This window comes from Juglans regia, chromosome 16 (genome assembly GCF_001411555.2).
Source record: "Juglans regia cultivar Chandler chromosome 16, Walnut 2.0, whole genome shotgun sequence".
NCBI lineage: Eukaryota > Viridiplantae > Streptophyta > Magnoliopsida > Fagales > Juglandaceae > Juglans > Juglans regia.
In genome coordinates this window covers 2,469,369-2,486,371 of record NC_049916.1, presented here as the reverse complement: position 1 = coordinate 2,486,371, position 17,003 = coordinate 2,469,369, and the positions used below count along the sequence as shown (strand labels likewise).

Sequence of the window (17,003 nt, the reverse complement as noted above, 5' to 3'; positions counted from 1 at the left end):
ACACACACATATATACGTACTTATGCTATATATACGCGTCTGCATCCCACTTTCACCTCATTCATGGTAGATGAGCGAAGCAATATAGTGATTTGGGTAAGGGGAGTTAAAATATTTTGTGAATAGGAGTGTAAAAATTGAGTTATTTATTATATTTTATATAAAATTTTAAAAAAATTATAATAATAAAATAAAATTAATTAAGATGAATTAAAATGGATTTTGAATTTAAATTAGAGTAATTTAAACTGCAAGCTTATTATTTTTCAAGTTCTTTTGCAGTAAATGATCGGTGAAATTTTTTATTTTTTGTTCCTTAGAATATATAGACGAATAATTTTATTTATTATTTTATTTATTATTATTTTATTATTATTTCATAATGTAAAAATTATTTATTATATTTTATTTATAAATTTATTATTTAATATTATATTATAAAATGTTGAGAAGATGATAAAAAAAATAAATGATAAATATTTTTTTTTTATATAAACACAACGTTGGCGGTACGCGGACTCCACGTGTCTCGAGAAAGAGTGCGATACCGTGTTATTTGAAGCGCGGCGTAATGGACACACTTGGTGGGCCTGGGCTATTCTTAACCATGCAGTGGGTAACGCTTTACTAATTGGGCCCACCGATCCATAATCGCACGACTCTGCTCTACTTTGCATCACCCCCGAAAAATAAAAACAGTCTCGGATTGACTCACCCAATTCTTCTTCTTCGATCCAAGTCCGATTCCTCTGCTATGGCTGGATCGGCGACTGCCACCAATATAATGCTCGCGATCTTCGAGAAGAAGACCAATTCCGTCGACCTCTACCGCCCGCTCCGCAACTTCATCGCCTTCAATTACTCGGACCGCGAGGCCCAGAACCTCGAGGACGACCTCCAAACTCTTAACCAACTCCGCTCCGATATCGAGCGCCTATCCGACCCTACCCCAACCGCCCGTCGAGATATCCTTCAGAATTACTTCAAGGCCCTCTGCCTCGTCGAGACTCGCTTCCCCATCTCCCCTGACAAGGACCACATAAACACTGTCACCTTCATCTGGCACGATGCTTTTAAGCAGAAGCATAAGGCCTCGCAGCAGAACATTCATTTGGAGAAGGCCGCCGTGCTCTTCAATTTGGGCGCCGTGTACAGCCAAATTGGGCTCTCCTACGATCGGGCCACGGTCGATGGAAGGAGGCAGGCATCACACGCATTCATGGGGGCGGCTGGGGCGTTCGCGTTTCTGAGAGATAATGCGTCTACAAAAGCGTCTATCGGGAGCTCCTCGACTGTGGACATATCCATCGAGTGTGCCGGCATGCTCGAGCGCCTGATGCTGGCGCAGGCGCAGGAATGCGTGTTCGAGAATACCATAGCCAAAGGGAGCACCCCGGGAGTCTGCGGCAAGATCTCCAGGCAGGTCTGTGAACAAAAATTTGTTAGGTAACAACTAAATGAATTAGATAAGTGATCAAATTTGGTCAAATAGATAGGATTGTTAATTTGGCTCATTCGTAAAAAAAACATGAAACTGGGATTTTTGCAATAGCGATAACGTGCTGCTATAGTGAACTGTAGTTGCATTTAATAAAATTGTAATTTGGGACTCTCTAGTACATATTTGTAACCCACATGTAGAATAAAATTTGACTTATCATTATGTCGGGTTTGTTCGGTCATCGATATTCTTTTTGTCTCAAGTTTCTTAGAGATATGGACGTCATTACAGGTGGGGGTTTACTATGAGGAGGCTTTGGCAGCCCTGAACGTTTCACCTTTGAACCAGCATTTTGAAAAGGGCTGGATATCTCACGTGCAACTGAAGACAGCTCTGTTTTATGCAGAAGCATGCTATAGGTACAGTTTAGAGCTTCACGAGAAAGAAGAGATTGCGGAGGAAATCGCACGGTTGAGGAGTGGGGTTAGTGCTTTAACCGAGGTAAAGAAATCCTCAAAGGGTGCTGCAGCACAACTTCTGGATGCAATTAACAAGTTGGAGGCTAATTTAAACCGAAACCTAGAGAGGGCCATCAAAGAGAATGATAGGGTTTACCTCATGAGGGTTCCTTCCCCCAGTTCTTTACCACCTCTTCCCGCATTCTCCTTGGTTAAGTCAATGGTAATGAATGACGTATTGGATGCAAGCAAGGAGAAGATGTTTGCAAGTCTTGTTCCGGACAGCAGCGCTAAGGCTCTTTCCAGGTACACTGAAATGGTGGATGACATTATTCGAACACAAGCTGAAAAATTACAACAAGCCAGTGAGTTGACACGAGTAAGGCTCAAGGAGATGGACCAACCGGAATCTATATTTGCATTAGAAGGCAATTTTACTCTCCCTTCTGATCTTAAAGAAGATGTGGAGGCAGTGCAGATAAGTGGGGGTCCAGCTGGTTTGGAAGCAGAGTTAGAGCAGCTTAGGGATCTGAGGAGGGTAAACCAGGAAATGCTGGTCCAGATAGAGGAGCTCTTGCAGAAAGAGGAAGGAGAAGATGCTCAATTTAGAAGCCAATTTGGAACACGGTGGACCAGACCTCAGTCCAGCACTCTAACAAAGAATTTACTGGATAGGTTGAATAGATTTGCGGCTAACTTGAAGCAAGCAGCTGAAAGTGATGGCCGTATTGAGCGTTCAGTCAGGGAACATTCAGCACTGATGTCAATCCTTGATCACCGTCCGGTATGTTTGTCTAATAGTTTTTATTGTTTATATTTAATAGTTAACTCTGGTTACTATAATTATCACTTTCTTTCTTTTACTTATAAAAAAAATGAAACTCTATACTTCTCATGTAGACATCCTGTGTACTTGGGCTATGCCTCCCGTTCCTATGAATAAAAAAAAAAAAAAAACTCTGGTTACTATAATATAGTTCTCGTGGGATCCATCAGTCATGCACTTAAGCAAAGAGACTATATGGAAAATGTATTAATAAGAGTTTCAAAGGCATTCCTTTATTCATTGTTTTGTCTTTTGCATATTTAGATTTTTTGGGACAAATTTTGTAGCCCTTTAAGTTTAGTCTGTTTTTGTTTTAGTGGAAAGTTTATTTTATTTGGTAATAATATCCTGAAAAACTTACTTATCAAAAAAAAAAAAATCCTGAAAAACATTTTGTTTTCAATTTTCAACTTGTTTAGGATTGAGTTATTTTTATTAGAATGGAGAAATGGAAAGAGCCTCAGACAATGAAGGTATTGATACTTTCAATTTTTGAGAACTTTGCTTTCTGAAATATCTCTAAATTAAACTCAGCACCTCAAAAGTTTAGTTTTTTCTAGAAAGAAAAAATACGTTCTGCAATAGAATTTTGGATGCATTTTCCTACCACATAAGACTTTATTTTTTCAAATTTTTTAGAAGTTGTTAGGATTTTATTTCTTTGTTCTTCATTTTTAGTGAAACAAATATGGCCCAAGTTTTCGTTCGCCTTTTCTCACACCAATAATAAAAGCATTTTGCAGTGCCCACTTCTAATATTTTTTTGGGATAATCAGAATTCACAAATTACTGAAAAACTGTTTCATTTAGTTGCTTCATTTTGTTTTTCTCCTGTATTTTTCCTCGTTTAGATTTAGCAATCTAGGTATAGAGCTTTTGATGCTATGGATTGGCCAGCGTTGTTTACCTGCTGGTTTTTAAATAATTTACTGCTGTCTATTAGTTCAACATGCTATGAAACCCTATATGTGGATTTTCTTTTGTCAGATTGAATCGGCCCTCCCAACTTTGGCAAGACCCATAATGTCCCTAGATTCCAATGAAGATGCTGTCGTTGGTGCCCTGAAGCAGAGCTTGGTAAATATTTTCTTTAATAGTTTTTGATAAGTAAATGTTAATTTTATTGACGACAATAGGCATACCTCAAGAACACAGATCAGATTTTCCTCTTCTTTAAATTATGAGCCAAAGAAGTCTTTTCGACATTTTCCCCAATATATAATGCTTGATTATGCTCTTTTTTTGTTCTTCTTCCTTTTTATTTTTTATTTATTTTTATTATCATTCACTCCTCTCCTTGCCCCCTTGCCCCCCCCCCAAAAAAAAAAAAAAAAATCAGTTTTTTGCAGCGAATTATGTACATGTCATAAGGGACATTTCTTTTCATCCTCTCATCTGTTTCGAGAATACTTACAGTGTAAGCACGCCCCAGGCAGGAGCTGAACCTGTTTGGAGAATTTTGTGAAGCTTTAGACAAGATGTAAACAGTCTAGGCACATCATGCTGGTTGTTTCACATAACTTACAGTGTAGATATCTTGCTGTTTTAATAGTTAAAAATGGCATGATATCATTCTATTTTTATTGAATATATATGATTTTAACATTTTTACTTAAATATAATTGGTATCATGTATTTATATTGATTTGTTTTTTGTGGTTGGACTTTACCTTTGGCATCGTTATTCTAGGTTTGTAAAGTCTGAATTTTAATGCTTAGAATTTGTAGAAGGATAGGTTTCCCATGAACTCCTAGCTATTTGTAGAAAGATTGGAGAAATAAGTGTTTCTGCACTGCATGCGGCACGTAAGTTGTTAAGAGGTGCAAATACAAGTTGCATGTGGCACATAAATTTTTTGCTTTCCGCTTTTTGGGCCATGGTTATTGTTTTGAATGGGGCTAATTTCCATGATTTCCTTGTATCCATCTCTAGCTCCTAATCGTAACTAGGTGCTCTTAGTTGTATACTTCCTATGTACTTGGGCTATGCCTAGTTCTTGCTTTAATAAAATTCACTTTTACTTATCAGAAGTTAAGTATTAACCAGTTGCACTGATGCTTTGGACTTGTGCTTAATGACTGGCATGTGGTACATTGGCATGCAATGTATCTATATATCTATATAAATACATACATACATGCATGTGTGCACGTGTGTCTCCAACTTATCCGCTTCCTGTGTCAACATGTTCTTGAAACCTACATTTTGGGGTTTATTCTTTAAACTGACTAGATATGTGGAGTGGTGGTACACAAAACAAACAAACTACCATAAAAGTTGAAACTGTACGTGATTTTCTGTTGTTTTTCTTAGAATGTATCTAGGTGTTTTCTTTTATATACTTCCTGTATACAAGGGCTTCACCTATACATTTGTTTCTAATAAAATTACTTTTTACTTATAGAAAAAAAGAGTTGAAACTGTACATGGTATATTGGGAGCTGGAAACATTGGTGTAAACTGGAATACATCTACTTTCTTACTTTCAAGGACTCTTAGGCAAAGTGTCCCAGAAATAAGATCTGTCCATTAAATATTTTACTTTAGAGATTAGATCTAAAGGTCCCATTCCTAATCTCAAAGGTGTTTTAAGATTTGTATGTGCTACTTTTATGTTTGACTATTTTTAACTTTGCATGCTACTTATAAAAAAAACTATTTTTAACTTTGCATGCTCAATGATACAGAGGCAATTGGAAACTCTTGGTGCACAGCGGGCTGGTCTTGAAGACATGCTTAAAGAGATGAAAAGGAAGGTGTGTTTTATTATCAATAATTGATAATTTTTCATTGAAAGAAAAGAGTGCACCCTTGTACAGAAGAAGTGCAGAGTTATGCCTTGTTTGGCTTCTTTATTGCATGCATATGATTATTTAGTGGCCAGGTCTTATGTCTTTATTTATTTATTTTTTGAGGTGACATTGATATTTCCCCTCAATCCAACCAAAAATGCCAATAAAGTCATTGAGGTGAGGTCTTGAGTTCATGACTCATTGGGTGCATAACTTACCAATAAAGGAAAAAGAGGCAATCTGACCCAGAAGAAAATTGTGGACTGATATGTTCTCTGGTTTCAATTAGGGTTTTTTTTTGTTCAACATGTATGCTTGCTTGGGCTGTGTCTTGAGCTAAACGTGGAACTAATGGTTATTCTTCACTTGTTTCTTAACCATAAGTCACTTCTAATAAAATAACTCTTAACCATTAGATGCTGACATCGTTTTGGATTGTCTTGAGGTCCTTATTATTGCATGTATTTTCATTAATATGAAAAAGATTAAATGGGTTAAAGATATGTATAATTGTTGCAAAAATTATATAATGGTTGCAAAACGATTGTCAAGCATTAGTTGTTTGCTGCATTTGCCTAATTTGTTTTTCCTAATTAGAAGAAAATGTCTCAAATCTGTGTTGTTAAGGTTATATCTTGTGCTTTTGGTCATTCATTATATCAAAAAATGTTTTATCTTCGATAGCTGCATTATGATAATGTCCACTGAATATTAGAAACTATAAACTCCAGCTGAATAATTTTGGTTTTGAATATTCCATACAAGTAAGAACAGAGTTAAAATTTGAAATTGCCACTCTTGTTTTTTTACGTTATCCTTGTTTTGCACTTATCTTTGTTTTTGGCATTTTCTGCGCAAGCAAGTAATCTGATGTGTGTTTTCCAAAGAGCATGTTTTATTATAGTTCGTGTCTTTTGCATGTAGAAATCATTCAGTTGGATTGCTTTATACAAATATGGCTGCCTGTTACGGTGATCAAATTGTATAATGATCAAGTGTTCCTTTTATGCAGTTTGTTGTTCCTGTAATTGGTAGTTTTACTCTGATACATTATGACATACTCGATTGTGCTTATGCTCTCTCTCTCTCTCTCTCTATATATATATATATATATGTATATATATTTAGCAAGTGTTTATGCTCTACATATGGCTTCAGGATGATATACTACCTAAGCTGATGACATCAACTGGCTCCTACGAGGATCTTTTCAGGAAGGAGATATCAAAGTATGATCACATTTGTGAAGAAATTGCCCAAAATATTGAGGCGCAAGAAAAATTATTGATGCAAATCCAGGTCTAATTCTTTAGTGAAAAATACGAAGCCCCATTCAAACTGTAACTTAATTTGCAATTACCCCCATGTTATCAATTTCGGCAATGACACACTAGCAAAAACTTTCAGTACCCTATTTTTCGCTTAAAAAGACAGTCACCTCTGAAAGTTCTCCAAAAGACAAAGTATCCTGTTAATTAAAAAAACTTTATAGAAAATATTTAAAAATATAAATGTTTTCTATTTTTTTTTAAAATAAAAGGATTAAACTTTAATTAAGGAAAAAATGATTATTTTACTTTTCGTGCTTTTTCTTGTTTGAATGAAATTACTTATGCCTTTTCCTTTATGCTTTTTTTTTTTAAAAAAAAAATTTCTTAAAAAAATAAATTTCAATTTTTATGTTTTTAATTATTTGAATATTTTTTAAAAATTATTTTTTCCCTGTTTTAACTTTTTATTTTTGATTTTTCAAATTTTTATTAAGTTTATTTAAGTCAAATTTTTCATGGAGGGTGTGGATTACCATTTTTGGTAGTTTAGGATGGTAATTGTTAAAATTGAGGGTTTGAGAGTGATTGCAAATTGGGCGTTTCACAATATTTTATTTTCCCACAGCCTTTTCATTTTTTTTTCTCTGAATAGCATCTTTTTCTTTTTTTTTCCTGCAATGCATCAACTTGACATTTTTACCCATATAACTGTTAGTTTTGATTTTCGTAAGGTTAAGGATGAAGCATTTTTAGCATCTTAATAACATTGTTATTTTTGTGTACAGGCTCAAAATGATGAGTTTTCAGCGATCTTTAACCTTGAAGATTATAAAGGTTGGTGTTTTGGTTGGATCATTTCTTTTTTAAGGACACATTCAATTTTTTCTTTTCTTTACTGTCTTTATTGTTAAATGTGTGAAAGATCTTCATGCATTCTATGCATTTTACAGCCTAATGCCGTTTAAAACTTTTCACATATACATTATGCTGCAGGCATATCAGTTTCTATTGGTTACTCTGACTTAAGGTGTCTTTTCAAAGCATACATTTGAGAGCAGGGTGTTGAAAATCTGATTTGGTGATGGATTGAAGTGTTAACCTCATTAACACAGGGAATACTAATCAATATGACCATGATTTAGTAGTCCATCTATGACATGGTGTATGAGATCTACCTGTTTCTCAAGTATGTTAATCAACTCATGGGTACCTTGGTTTCTGAAAACTTTTAGGAGCAAGGATCCGTGTCTGTTCTATCCACCTGTTTCTAACAAATATACCTGAATCCCAGGGCTTGCATGTGTAGGGGTCTGTTTCTGTGCTGGTCTATTAAAGACTACCATTCGTGTTTCTCCGGGGTTATCATTCTGGTGGTCAAATGACATCACATTCTCGGATTATCTTATTGTTCTTTTTTTTTTAGAAAAAAAATCTGGTTATGCCTTTCCTCTATTGTCTGCCTTTTCCCCCCTCCTTTCTAAAGATGCTACTATTTTCCCCTTCTTGCACTAACGTGGGGCAAAAATATAATAATAATAATAAAAAAAAAAGTTATTTACGTTCTTTCTAAACATGCTACTATAATCCCTTGCTTTGATGATGCTTATAGGCTGCATTTTGATATATTTTGATTTGGTCTTTTTGCCCCTCAATATTTCCAGCATCTCGTGAAAAATGTTACAAGCAGATTCAAGCTGCCATTGCAAAGTTTCGTGAGATTAAGGAGAATATAAATGAAGGGTTGAAGTTCTATGTTACTTTTCAGGTAATAAGTTGATCAGTTGTTGCTTTATACACTTGGCCTATTTTGATGTTGAGAAAAGGGGTATATTTTCACACAATTAGCTGATATATGAGCTGTGTTTTTCCAATAGGATGCAATCACAAATGTAAAGCAGCAATGCAGTGATTTTGTCATGACCAGAGGCATCCAATGCCGGGAAATGATTGAAGATGTGCAAAGACAAATGGCGGGCCTAAGTTTCCAAGATGGCAAAAACACAGGTGCGAACAACAGCAATTACCCTTCGGTAGGATATCAGAATCAGAGATCCAATTTACATCCGCAGGCAGATCCTCGTTCACAAACACCTTACTACCATACCCGTGAGCAGCCAACAATGGCAGGATACGGTCACCCGCCTGCCCCTTACAGCTCCCCACAGCAGCCGCCGCCGCTTCATCCATACCAAGTTCCACCTGCTTCTGCTGCTCCATATCCACCTCCTCAGGCCCAACAGCAGCTACCTGCAAGCCATGAGTATGGCCAACCAGCTTATCCGGGGTGGCGAGGCCCGTACTACAATGCTCACGCACAACAACCTGGATCTCTTCCTCGGCCTCCTTATAACATTCCAGCTCCCTATCCTCCTCCTCACCAAAGTGGATACTATAAGCAACACTAGCGTATCTGGGTAGCTTCTGACCCTTTTGGCTATATAATTGGTTTTGGTTGTGTTGTATTTATTATCTGTCATGTTGTCCCGTCCTTCATTAAATGGATTGGATTAAACTAAATCTCATTTATGATTTGTGATCCCTCTGTTGGTCTGCGTAATGTGCTTTATATGTGAATAAATAGCATACACGATGATTTTCCTATGTATAGCTTTAATGAATGATGAGAAATATAGAATGGCATTAATTAGTGGACATGTTTGATAGACAATCTTCTATCTACTAGGGAGGCTTTCTTCTCGTGAAACGTTGAAGAGGAGAATTTCCTGTCAAGTCTCTTTTTCCCGTGACTTCAGTATTATTGTTTAAAATCTATGTTGAACGGACCAAAGCATCTATATTTGGTGTAGGGAAATTATATTTTACCTTGTCCCCATAACCACTTCTCTCTTTGCAATATAAATGCAAAACTAACAAAAGTGAACGTATGATCTCCAAATTGAAACACAAGAATAACTGATCTGTTTTTAGTTTTATCTATTAAGATTGTCTAATTTTTTGTTCATCTCAAAGATTAGATCTTGGGAAATCATTGTTCTTGATTGTTCTAAAACTAGATTAAACTATACATGAAACAAAAAAGTAAAAGAGAATAGATCATTGAACTTGATTACACTTATAAGAGCTGATCAAGGAATTGGAATCCCATGCATTATTGTTTGGTTTGATGAAACTAAAGTCTAATCCTTGCGTTTTAGAAGTACAAACAATGTAATGTATTTGTAGGTCTCTGGATATAAGAAAAAGGAGGAGCCTGCAACTTTCTCAGGGTACTAGCGATTAAACATTAACTCATCCGTGCATGATAGAATTTCCGAACTGCTTCACAAATTCTCCTTCCAATTTGGCTCTCATCATGTATTATATGAAGAACGCATTGAGGGCTTCGGCAAGATAACATGCTTCTTCGGGTTATTCAGATTTTCCATTCTCTCAATGCTGAAATGCTTATTTCTTCCAATCAATTCCTTCAATTCAGGAAGTGTAGTATAGGGGCAAATTGAAAAAATCCACCTTTGCTTCACTCACTCACCCCAGCTGGCTGCAAAGTATTGTCTGTTGGGAGGGAGGGAGGGACTTGAAGAGTGTTGAAATCATTGGAGGAATTGTCATTGAAGAACACTTGAAATTCTGGAATCTGATCAGTGTCAAGTCCTCTATTATGTATAAGAGTTCAAGGGCCTCTATTATGTTTTGCTCAGCGATGAAGGTATTGGGTCCTGTAGAACAACCTAAGTCTGCTATTACACTGGCTTTGGAGAAGTAGATGAAAGCTATGTTTTGATGTCGAAGTGATTAGTTATGACCTCGTTGATCTTTATTCTAGCAGCTTCCACCACTCCTCACTGAAGCACAAGTAGAAATGATTGTTATTCATGATCATCATAATCATAACCATGATAATTAACACATACTGTGCTTGCATATTATGTAAAAGAGGTTTTCCTTCATTGTAAGTGACGGTTATTAATAAGATTGAGACTACGTCCTCTTAAAAAAAAAAAAAAAAGAGTCCTTATAATTGGTGCATTAATAGAAATTCTTACAGCTATCTGTTGGCATGAGATCAAGTTTTCTTAAGAATGGGCGCTCTGATATCACCCTTCACCAAGTTCACAAACATCCATTTGCATGTGATGCATGTTCCCGAATTCGTTATAACATCTCTCTGTAGTTTTAATGGATATACAGAGTAATGTCGTGTTACAGCTACACTGCTACACAGATTCCGTCCCAAGGAAGTAAGGCATGGCCACCACGTGGCTTACATGCATTAACTTCGCACAGAAATCTTTGTATAATGGGCTTCTGCAAACTATGCATATTTATAAACCTAGAAAAACAGATTTGAAAATATATTCCACTGTTCAACTTTAAATGCCAGCATTTTATATCATTCACAATGGCTCGTATGAAATATTTTTTTTTTTATAAAATATAAAAAAAAATTGATCAAAAGATCCTTTCAATGGATTTTTTATTTTGATTATATTTTACTACACAACTTTAAAATATTTTTAATTATTTTCTCTCTTTTACAAATTCATTAATAGTTAGAAGAAATATTTGAAATGAAATAAAAATATTAAAACAAGAATATTTAAATGATGTAGAGAAAAAATAGATAAGTTGATGTATGATCTATTGTAAAAATCACTTAAATATTAATCTTACATACTTAAAATATTTTTAATTATGTTTTCTTACAATAGGTTATAAACTAACTATTTTTTATATCTTACATACTAATTTAAAATCAATATATAAAATTAAAAAAAAAATTAATAATATATTTTAAAAGAACCATCGGCAATGTTACAAAGAGTATTTTTTACTATAAGGAGTCTTTAACGTATCGTGGACTCCATGATCCATTTGTTTATTTGGCTATTCAGAAACATTGACTGCTAGTTCTGTAGTGCATTCCATGCATTGAACAAAGCTCCCTAGCTCCCCCTCTCCCACTGACTTTGACCTCAGTAATGAATGATCAGTACTGTACTGACTACTTTTGGTAAAAGTAAAAGTAAAAGTAATATGCGTGCCACAAGGGATAAGCTGGATATATCATTATGCATCGATCTTGTATTATGATTGATATAGCTCATTCCCTTGTAAATTTGTAATTCTCAGTTATCAGCTATCAGCTATGCAGTAGTGAAATAAAGGGGGCATATATCCAAGCATGGAATTCCTTAATTTGCAAACTAATTTTATGTTTGTTTGAGAGGTCTAGATTCAGCCGCATGCATCAGATTTCATCAGTAAATACCAATTAAAGAGGTAATTCAATTGTTAGCATTATATATTATAGGAGTATAGGTCTTCCTTTGGCTGTGTTCTGCATGCTGCATATATGCATCATATATAATACATGACCATTGGTGCAACGCAAATCATGATTCCCGTACTTGTTATTTTTCCTTCTTTTTTCAACCAAGGCAAAATAGAGGAGGATGAAAGGATATTAGCTCCTTTGTCTTCTTCTCTATATGCATTTCTGTGACTATAAATTCTGTTCATGATGTGGGGCTCAAAGAATTGGAGACAAGCTAGACTTCGTTTATTTCTTCTTGACTTGCTCATGAAAGTTGGTACATGCAGCGTCATAAACCAGATTACTTAATTTGGTGCAGCTTTTGAATAATCAAATCAAACTACTGCACCAAATGATTAATACCTATATATAAAAATGCTGAAATTTTCAACAGTCAGTGACAAAACATTTCAGCATCTTTCTGATATTATTTCTTTGGATCGAAATTTGTTGATAGAAGCTGCATGTTCATTAATGGCGCGCGGTTCTGGAGCAATTCTAGGAACTAGGATTGCGCTTCAGGAGTAGAAATAAGTTTTCCAGCTTCTCAATTCGAGTAAAGACTGAGGTCTTGGAGAACTGTTCAACCTTGTTTGAGTACCTCTCAAAAAGTTGGTCAAGGAGCTCAGCTCCAAAGTGTTCGCATAAGATGCCTTCCATTACTGCTCTTACATGACCAATGCACGATCGAACATCTTCAAGATTGCTAAGGTTTGGTGGGTAGTTTATTTCCTCTGACTTCTCAATTGTAAGATGCTCGATATTTGAGAGCACTTCTTTTACTTCGTTGCCAGTTGGGATAAAAATGGGTAGATTGAATGAGTCCACAAGAGCTTCACTTACCAGACCCTGCATGCATGTTTTTAAGGAGACAGAATTAGGAGAACTATAAAATAAAATAAGAAAAAACAAACCTAGTACCCTAATATGATAATACACATTTGCAGTTGAGATACTCTCCAATTGCTTGACTGATAGAGATAGTTCAGTGCAGAGAGAGATGGACAGAGATCATGTGAAGTCCACAGGTGGAAGTGATCAAAATCTTATTACCTCTTTAGCCATATCTGTAAGCGCACATCCCAAAACCTCAAATACTTGCATGATAATTGACTCAGAAGGAAGGGTTCCCTCTGGGCGGCAAGGCATGAGAATTGCCATCAATCCATGGCTGCTCAATTCTACAGCCCTTGCTCTGAAGAAACCCTCCATGTCCCTAACAAATTGTTCTGTGTAAGCCTTCACAACTTCAGAAGAACTACCCACGTAGCTAATTCTCCCCTTATTCCATGCGGAAGAGTTCTCTTCTGTCACTTCCTCAGGAACCTTTGTCAGCCAGTGAAGAGCAAAAGAGGAATGCATGAAGTTCATTGAGGCCTTGGGAAACAGTCGCCCATGAAAAGAGCCCGGGACTCCGACCGCCATGTATTGCCTATCCAATGGAAGCGCTTTGAACAGTGTATTGAAGTCGTTACCGACATGATCATTGAAGAACACTTGGAATTCCGGCGGTTTATACTCGAGAATCTGGGTTTTGAAAGTAAGCTCTGTTGCTTCTATTATTGTTTGGACAGAGGCAAAGGTGTTGGGTCCAACTGAACATCCAAGATCCGCAATTCTGAAGATTTGTTGGTTTGCAGTATTCAATTTGTTTTCGACTGTTAGCTTCTCTTGGATGCAATTGCTTAATAAGACCTTTGCACGATCTGATCCCTTTCGCTGTGTTCAAGCAGTACAATGGAAAGCTTGGTTTTAGAATTCACCTTGATCATAGATTCACAGTAAAAAAAAATATAGTTTCATTCACAATTGACCACATGAGAGCTAGCTGCTTTCATCGAAGCTAGCTTTCACCTCATTTACTTTTTCATCTGCATTTACACATGTAGGAAGAAGAACAGACAGACCTGTTGCTTGGAGTTATGGGTGTAACTGTTGGGGCCCTCTCCACCGTTCATTGCGATTGACTTCCCCATCACTTCTCTGTATATCACACTTTCAGTTCTTGCTCGTTGTGGGAGTGTTGGATCCTGATCAGTCTTTTGTACATATATAGTGCGAGCATTCCTTGGATTCCAAAATGTCAAACAAGGTATAAATTATTTGTGAGCTTTGAGACAGAAGAGATAGTGACAAAGGGAAAACACACTTTCATGCAAAGACAAAATCAACCCAGCTTCTTATTACATCATCTGCTTGCATGAGAATGATTCTGATCACCACCATTCACCAACATCCAGTAAAAATGTATATGGTGGACCAGAATAAGATCAAATGCCGAATCATCCCTGATTAAAGAGCTCATGCATGACGATCAATATATATGATCACTAGGTAATTGACTGGTCATCGAGCATGCATGCATGCAAACAAAAACATATGACTTAGGTTGATAGATGCATGCAGGTTGAGGCTAGCTGCCGGCCATGACGTTATAATAAGATGATCAGGCTCCACCCAATTAGGTCCCAAACCCAAAATTATGAATGACCTAACTAGCAGACATTGGTGGCCTCTTGCAACTTAACGTTTCGAGCAATCAACTTAACACCTAGCCTTTTCCTTTGAAAAGGATGGTGTTTAGAATCAATATTCCAGCTTCAAGAACACGTACGCTTGTAAGCGTTGGACTTATATCTAATACTGTTCATTCAAGAGTACATGCAAAATGGACAACGGCCTAAAATGATATTTGTCACAGTTGAGTTTGCCAATATCGCATAATATATTTAAAAAAAATAAATAAATACGAAAATTATAGGAAAAAATTAATTTTTTAATAATAAACTTTATTATTTTTTAAAATGATTATATAATATTTATACATTTTATGACTATATATATCATTATTCTTTCGTTTACGCCTGGATCCAGCTAGCTTGTTATTGGATCTGTTTGCTCTCTTTTTTTCTGTATTTGTTTTTAATAGAATATTACTAGCTAGTTGGATTATATTCAAAAACTATTTTTCAACATTCTACTCATTGACTCGACCAAGAAATACAGGCCTAAAATTAACGGGATGTTTGGGAAATTAGATCATGAGATGAAAATTTCTGTATAAAAAAAAAAATTAGGAGATGAAAATTTTGTAAATAGTAGTAAGATCTTTTGTGAATAGTAGTGAAATAGTTTGGATTAAGTATTTATTGAGTTTTGAAAAATGGAAGAGAGAAAAAGTTGAATAAAAAAAATATAAAATTAAAATATTGTTATATCAATATAATTTTTTAATATAATTTTTATTTTGAAATTTGAAAAAGTTGATTTGTTTTCTATTTTTTGTTTGAAAGTTTGAAAATTTTGTAATGATTAATTTGAAAAAATTATAATGATTAGTTTGAAAGTATTTATTTTTGAACGATGTTTAAGAAAAAAAATGAGATGAGATGAGATGAAGTGAGATAAGATGATATAGAAATTGTTTCCAAAAAAATTATAGAGAAATTCTATTTGCAGTCCTCAAGTGGGGACTGCATGTGCAGACACATTATTAAATGAGAGAAAATATCATTTTAGGAGGGATAATTTTATAATTTTAAAAAATTTTAAAGTTAAAATAACATATGCTTGCATTGCAGTCTCCAAATGGGGACTGTACCTAGCATTGCTCAAAATTATATATGTTGGAGGTTTAGAAGAGAGAACTTCTCCATTCTCTCTAAAACTCTCCCAAAAACAAAACCAGCTAGACGGGGGTGGGAGCTTCGGCTCCTCCCTCCCTTCCTCCCTCCCTTTCTTTACTTCTACCCAGAATTTGCTTTCTGTGTTTTGTTTTGTTTTATGCATTTTTTTTTTATGTCAAATAAGGGAGAGAAACGCTGATCTGGGATTTTCTAGCGACCGAAAGCCTACACGTGTCCCACCATGGTGTTCCCCAGTCGCCGATCTTACAGATTACTGAATGTGGCTCCAAAAGGAGCCGTGCTTAGCACGCATGCGCGAGTTGAAGGTGAGCACGCGACATGAACGTGCCATCGCAAAGAGTCTTATGCCGACGCTCCGCGCGGCTTTTCTGGGGCCATCGACCCCAGAATTTTCAAGATTAGCAGGGGCATTCTCCTAGAGTGGCCAATGTCCCTCATGCGCCACTACAGCGCCCTTCCCATTGTTTTTTCAGTTCAAGTGTTTTTTCAGTATTTTCTATGTATTTACAGTTCTGTTGTTTTGTTTTAGGTAAAAAATTAAAAAATAAAAAATTATTGGACTTGGTGTTCATAGTAGAAAAGTCATACTCCTCCTTTGAAGGATGGTGGGTGATAGTATCCCGACTCATTGGGAGGACAGAGGGTGATAGTACCTTTCCTCCTGGAGGAGGGGTCGTTTAGTTCTATTTTTACAGAGCACTTTTCTTTTAAACAAACCGGAAGGTTTGTCAGGAGAGAATTTATAGAAGTTAAGATAATGTTCGTTACAAAGAAATTTATGGGCAGGAGAGCCCCAAACAGATGAGGAGTTTGGCTTGTAATACGGGTTTTTTTCTGTATTAATTAATCACAACTGTAATTTCGATTTCATTGAATGAAATAAAGTCTATTTTCATAAAAAAATAAATAAAAAAAGTTTTCAAACATCCCTAATTAATTATTGGATCTGTTGCTCACGTTTTATTTTATATTATTTTGGGCTGCCTCACGGCCTGCAATTAAATTGTTATTGGGGGCTCCACCCCACCCCCACCCCTGCATCCGTATCCTTATTTTTAATTTGATGCAATCATCGAATTAAAAAAAAATCTACAAGTGCGCGCGTGCCCCCATCCACCACCACATACATGTGTGTGTATATATATATATATAAATATGTATGTATGTATATATATATATATATGTAGATATGCGTTTATATATATATACATATATTTATATGCCTAGAATAAATTAATAGATTAGGACCTAGCTTCTATCTGATGCATCCGTATTATTATTATTATTATTAT

The 17,003-nt window shown here is 35.7% G+C and overlaps 2 protein-coding genes across 2 annotated transcripts; one reads left to right on the top strand and one right to left on the bottom strand.

Annotated features, from left to right (window-relative positions):
* The first annotated feature begins 686 nt into the window (after positions 1-686).
* Positions 687-9,443, top strand: LOC109012513 (vacuolar-sorting protein BRO1-like). The gene is made up of 8 exons (XM_018994214.2): positions 687-1,423; positions 1,733-2,683; positions 3,713-3,802; positions 5,414-5,482; positions 6,677-6,817; positions 7,575-7,623; positions 8,451-8,554; positions 8,664-9,443. Exons 1-8 carry the CDS (start codon positions 755-757, stop codon positions 9,192-9,194), a joined length of 2,604 nt encoding a protein of 867 aa, XP_018849759.1. The 5' UTR covers positions 687-754; the 3' UTR covers positions 9,195-9,443.
* Positions 9,444-12,288: 2,845 nt separating this feature from the next.
* Positions 12,289-14,097, bottom strand: LOC109012543 (loganic acid O-methyltransferase-like). Its single transcript, XM_018994249.2, has 3 exons — positions 13,972-14,097; positions 13,118-13,783; positions 12,289-12,913 (listed from the first exon to the last, which is right to left on the bottom strand). Exons 1-3 carry the CDS (start codon positions 14,038-14,040, stop codon positions 12,563-12,565), a joined length of 1,086 nt encoding a protein of 361 aa, XP_018849794.1. The 5' UTR covers positions 14,041-14,097; the 3' UTR covers positions 12,289-12,562.
* Between the last annotated feature and the right edge of the window lie 2,906 nt (positions 14,098-17,003).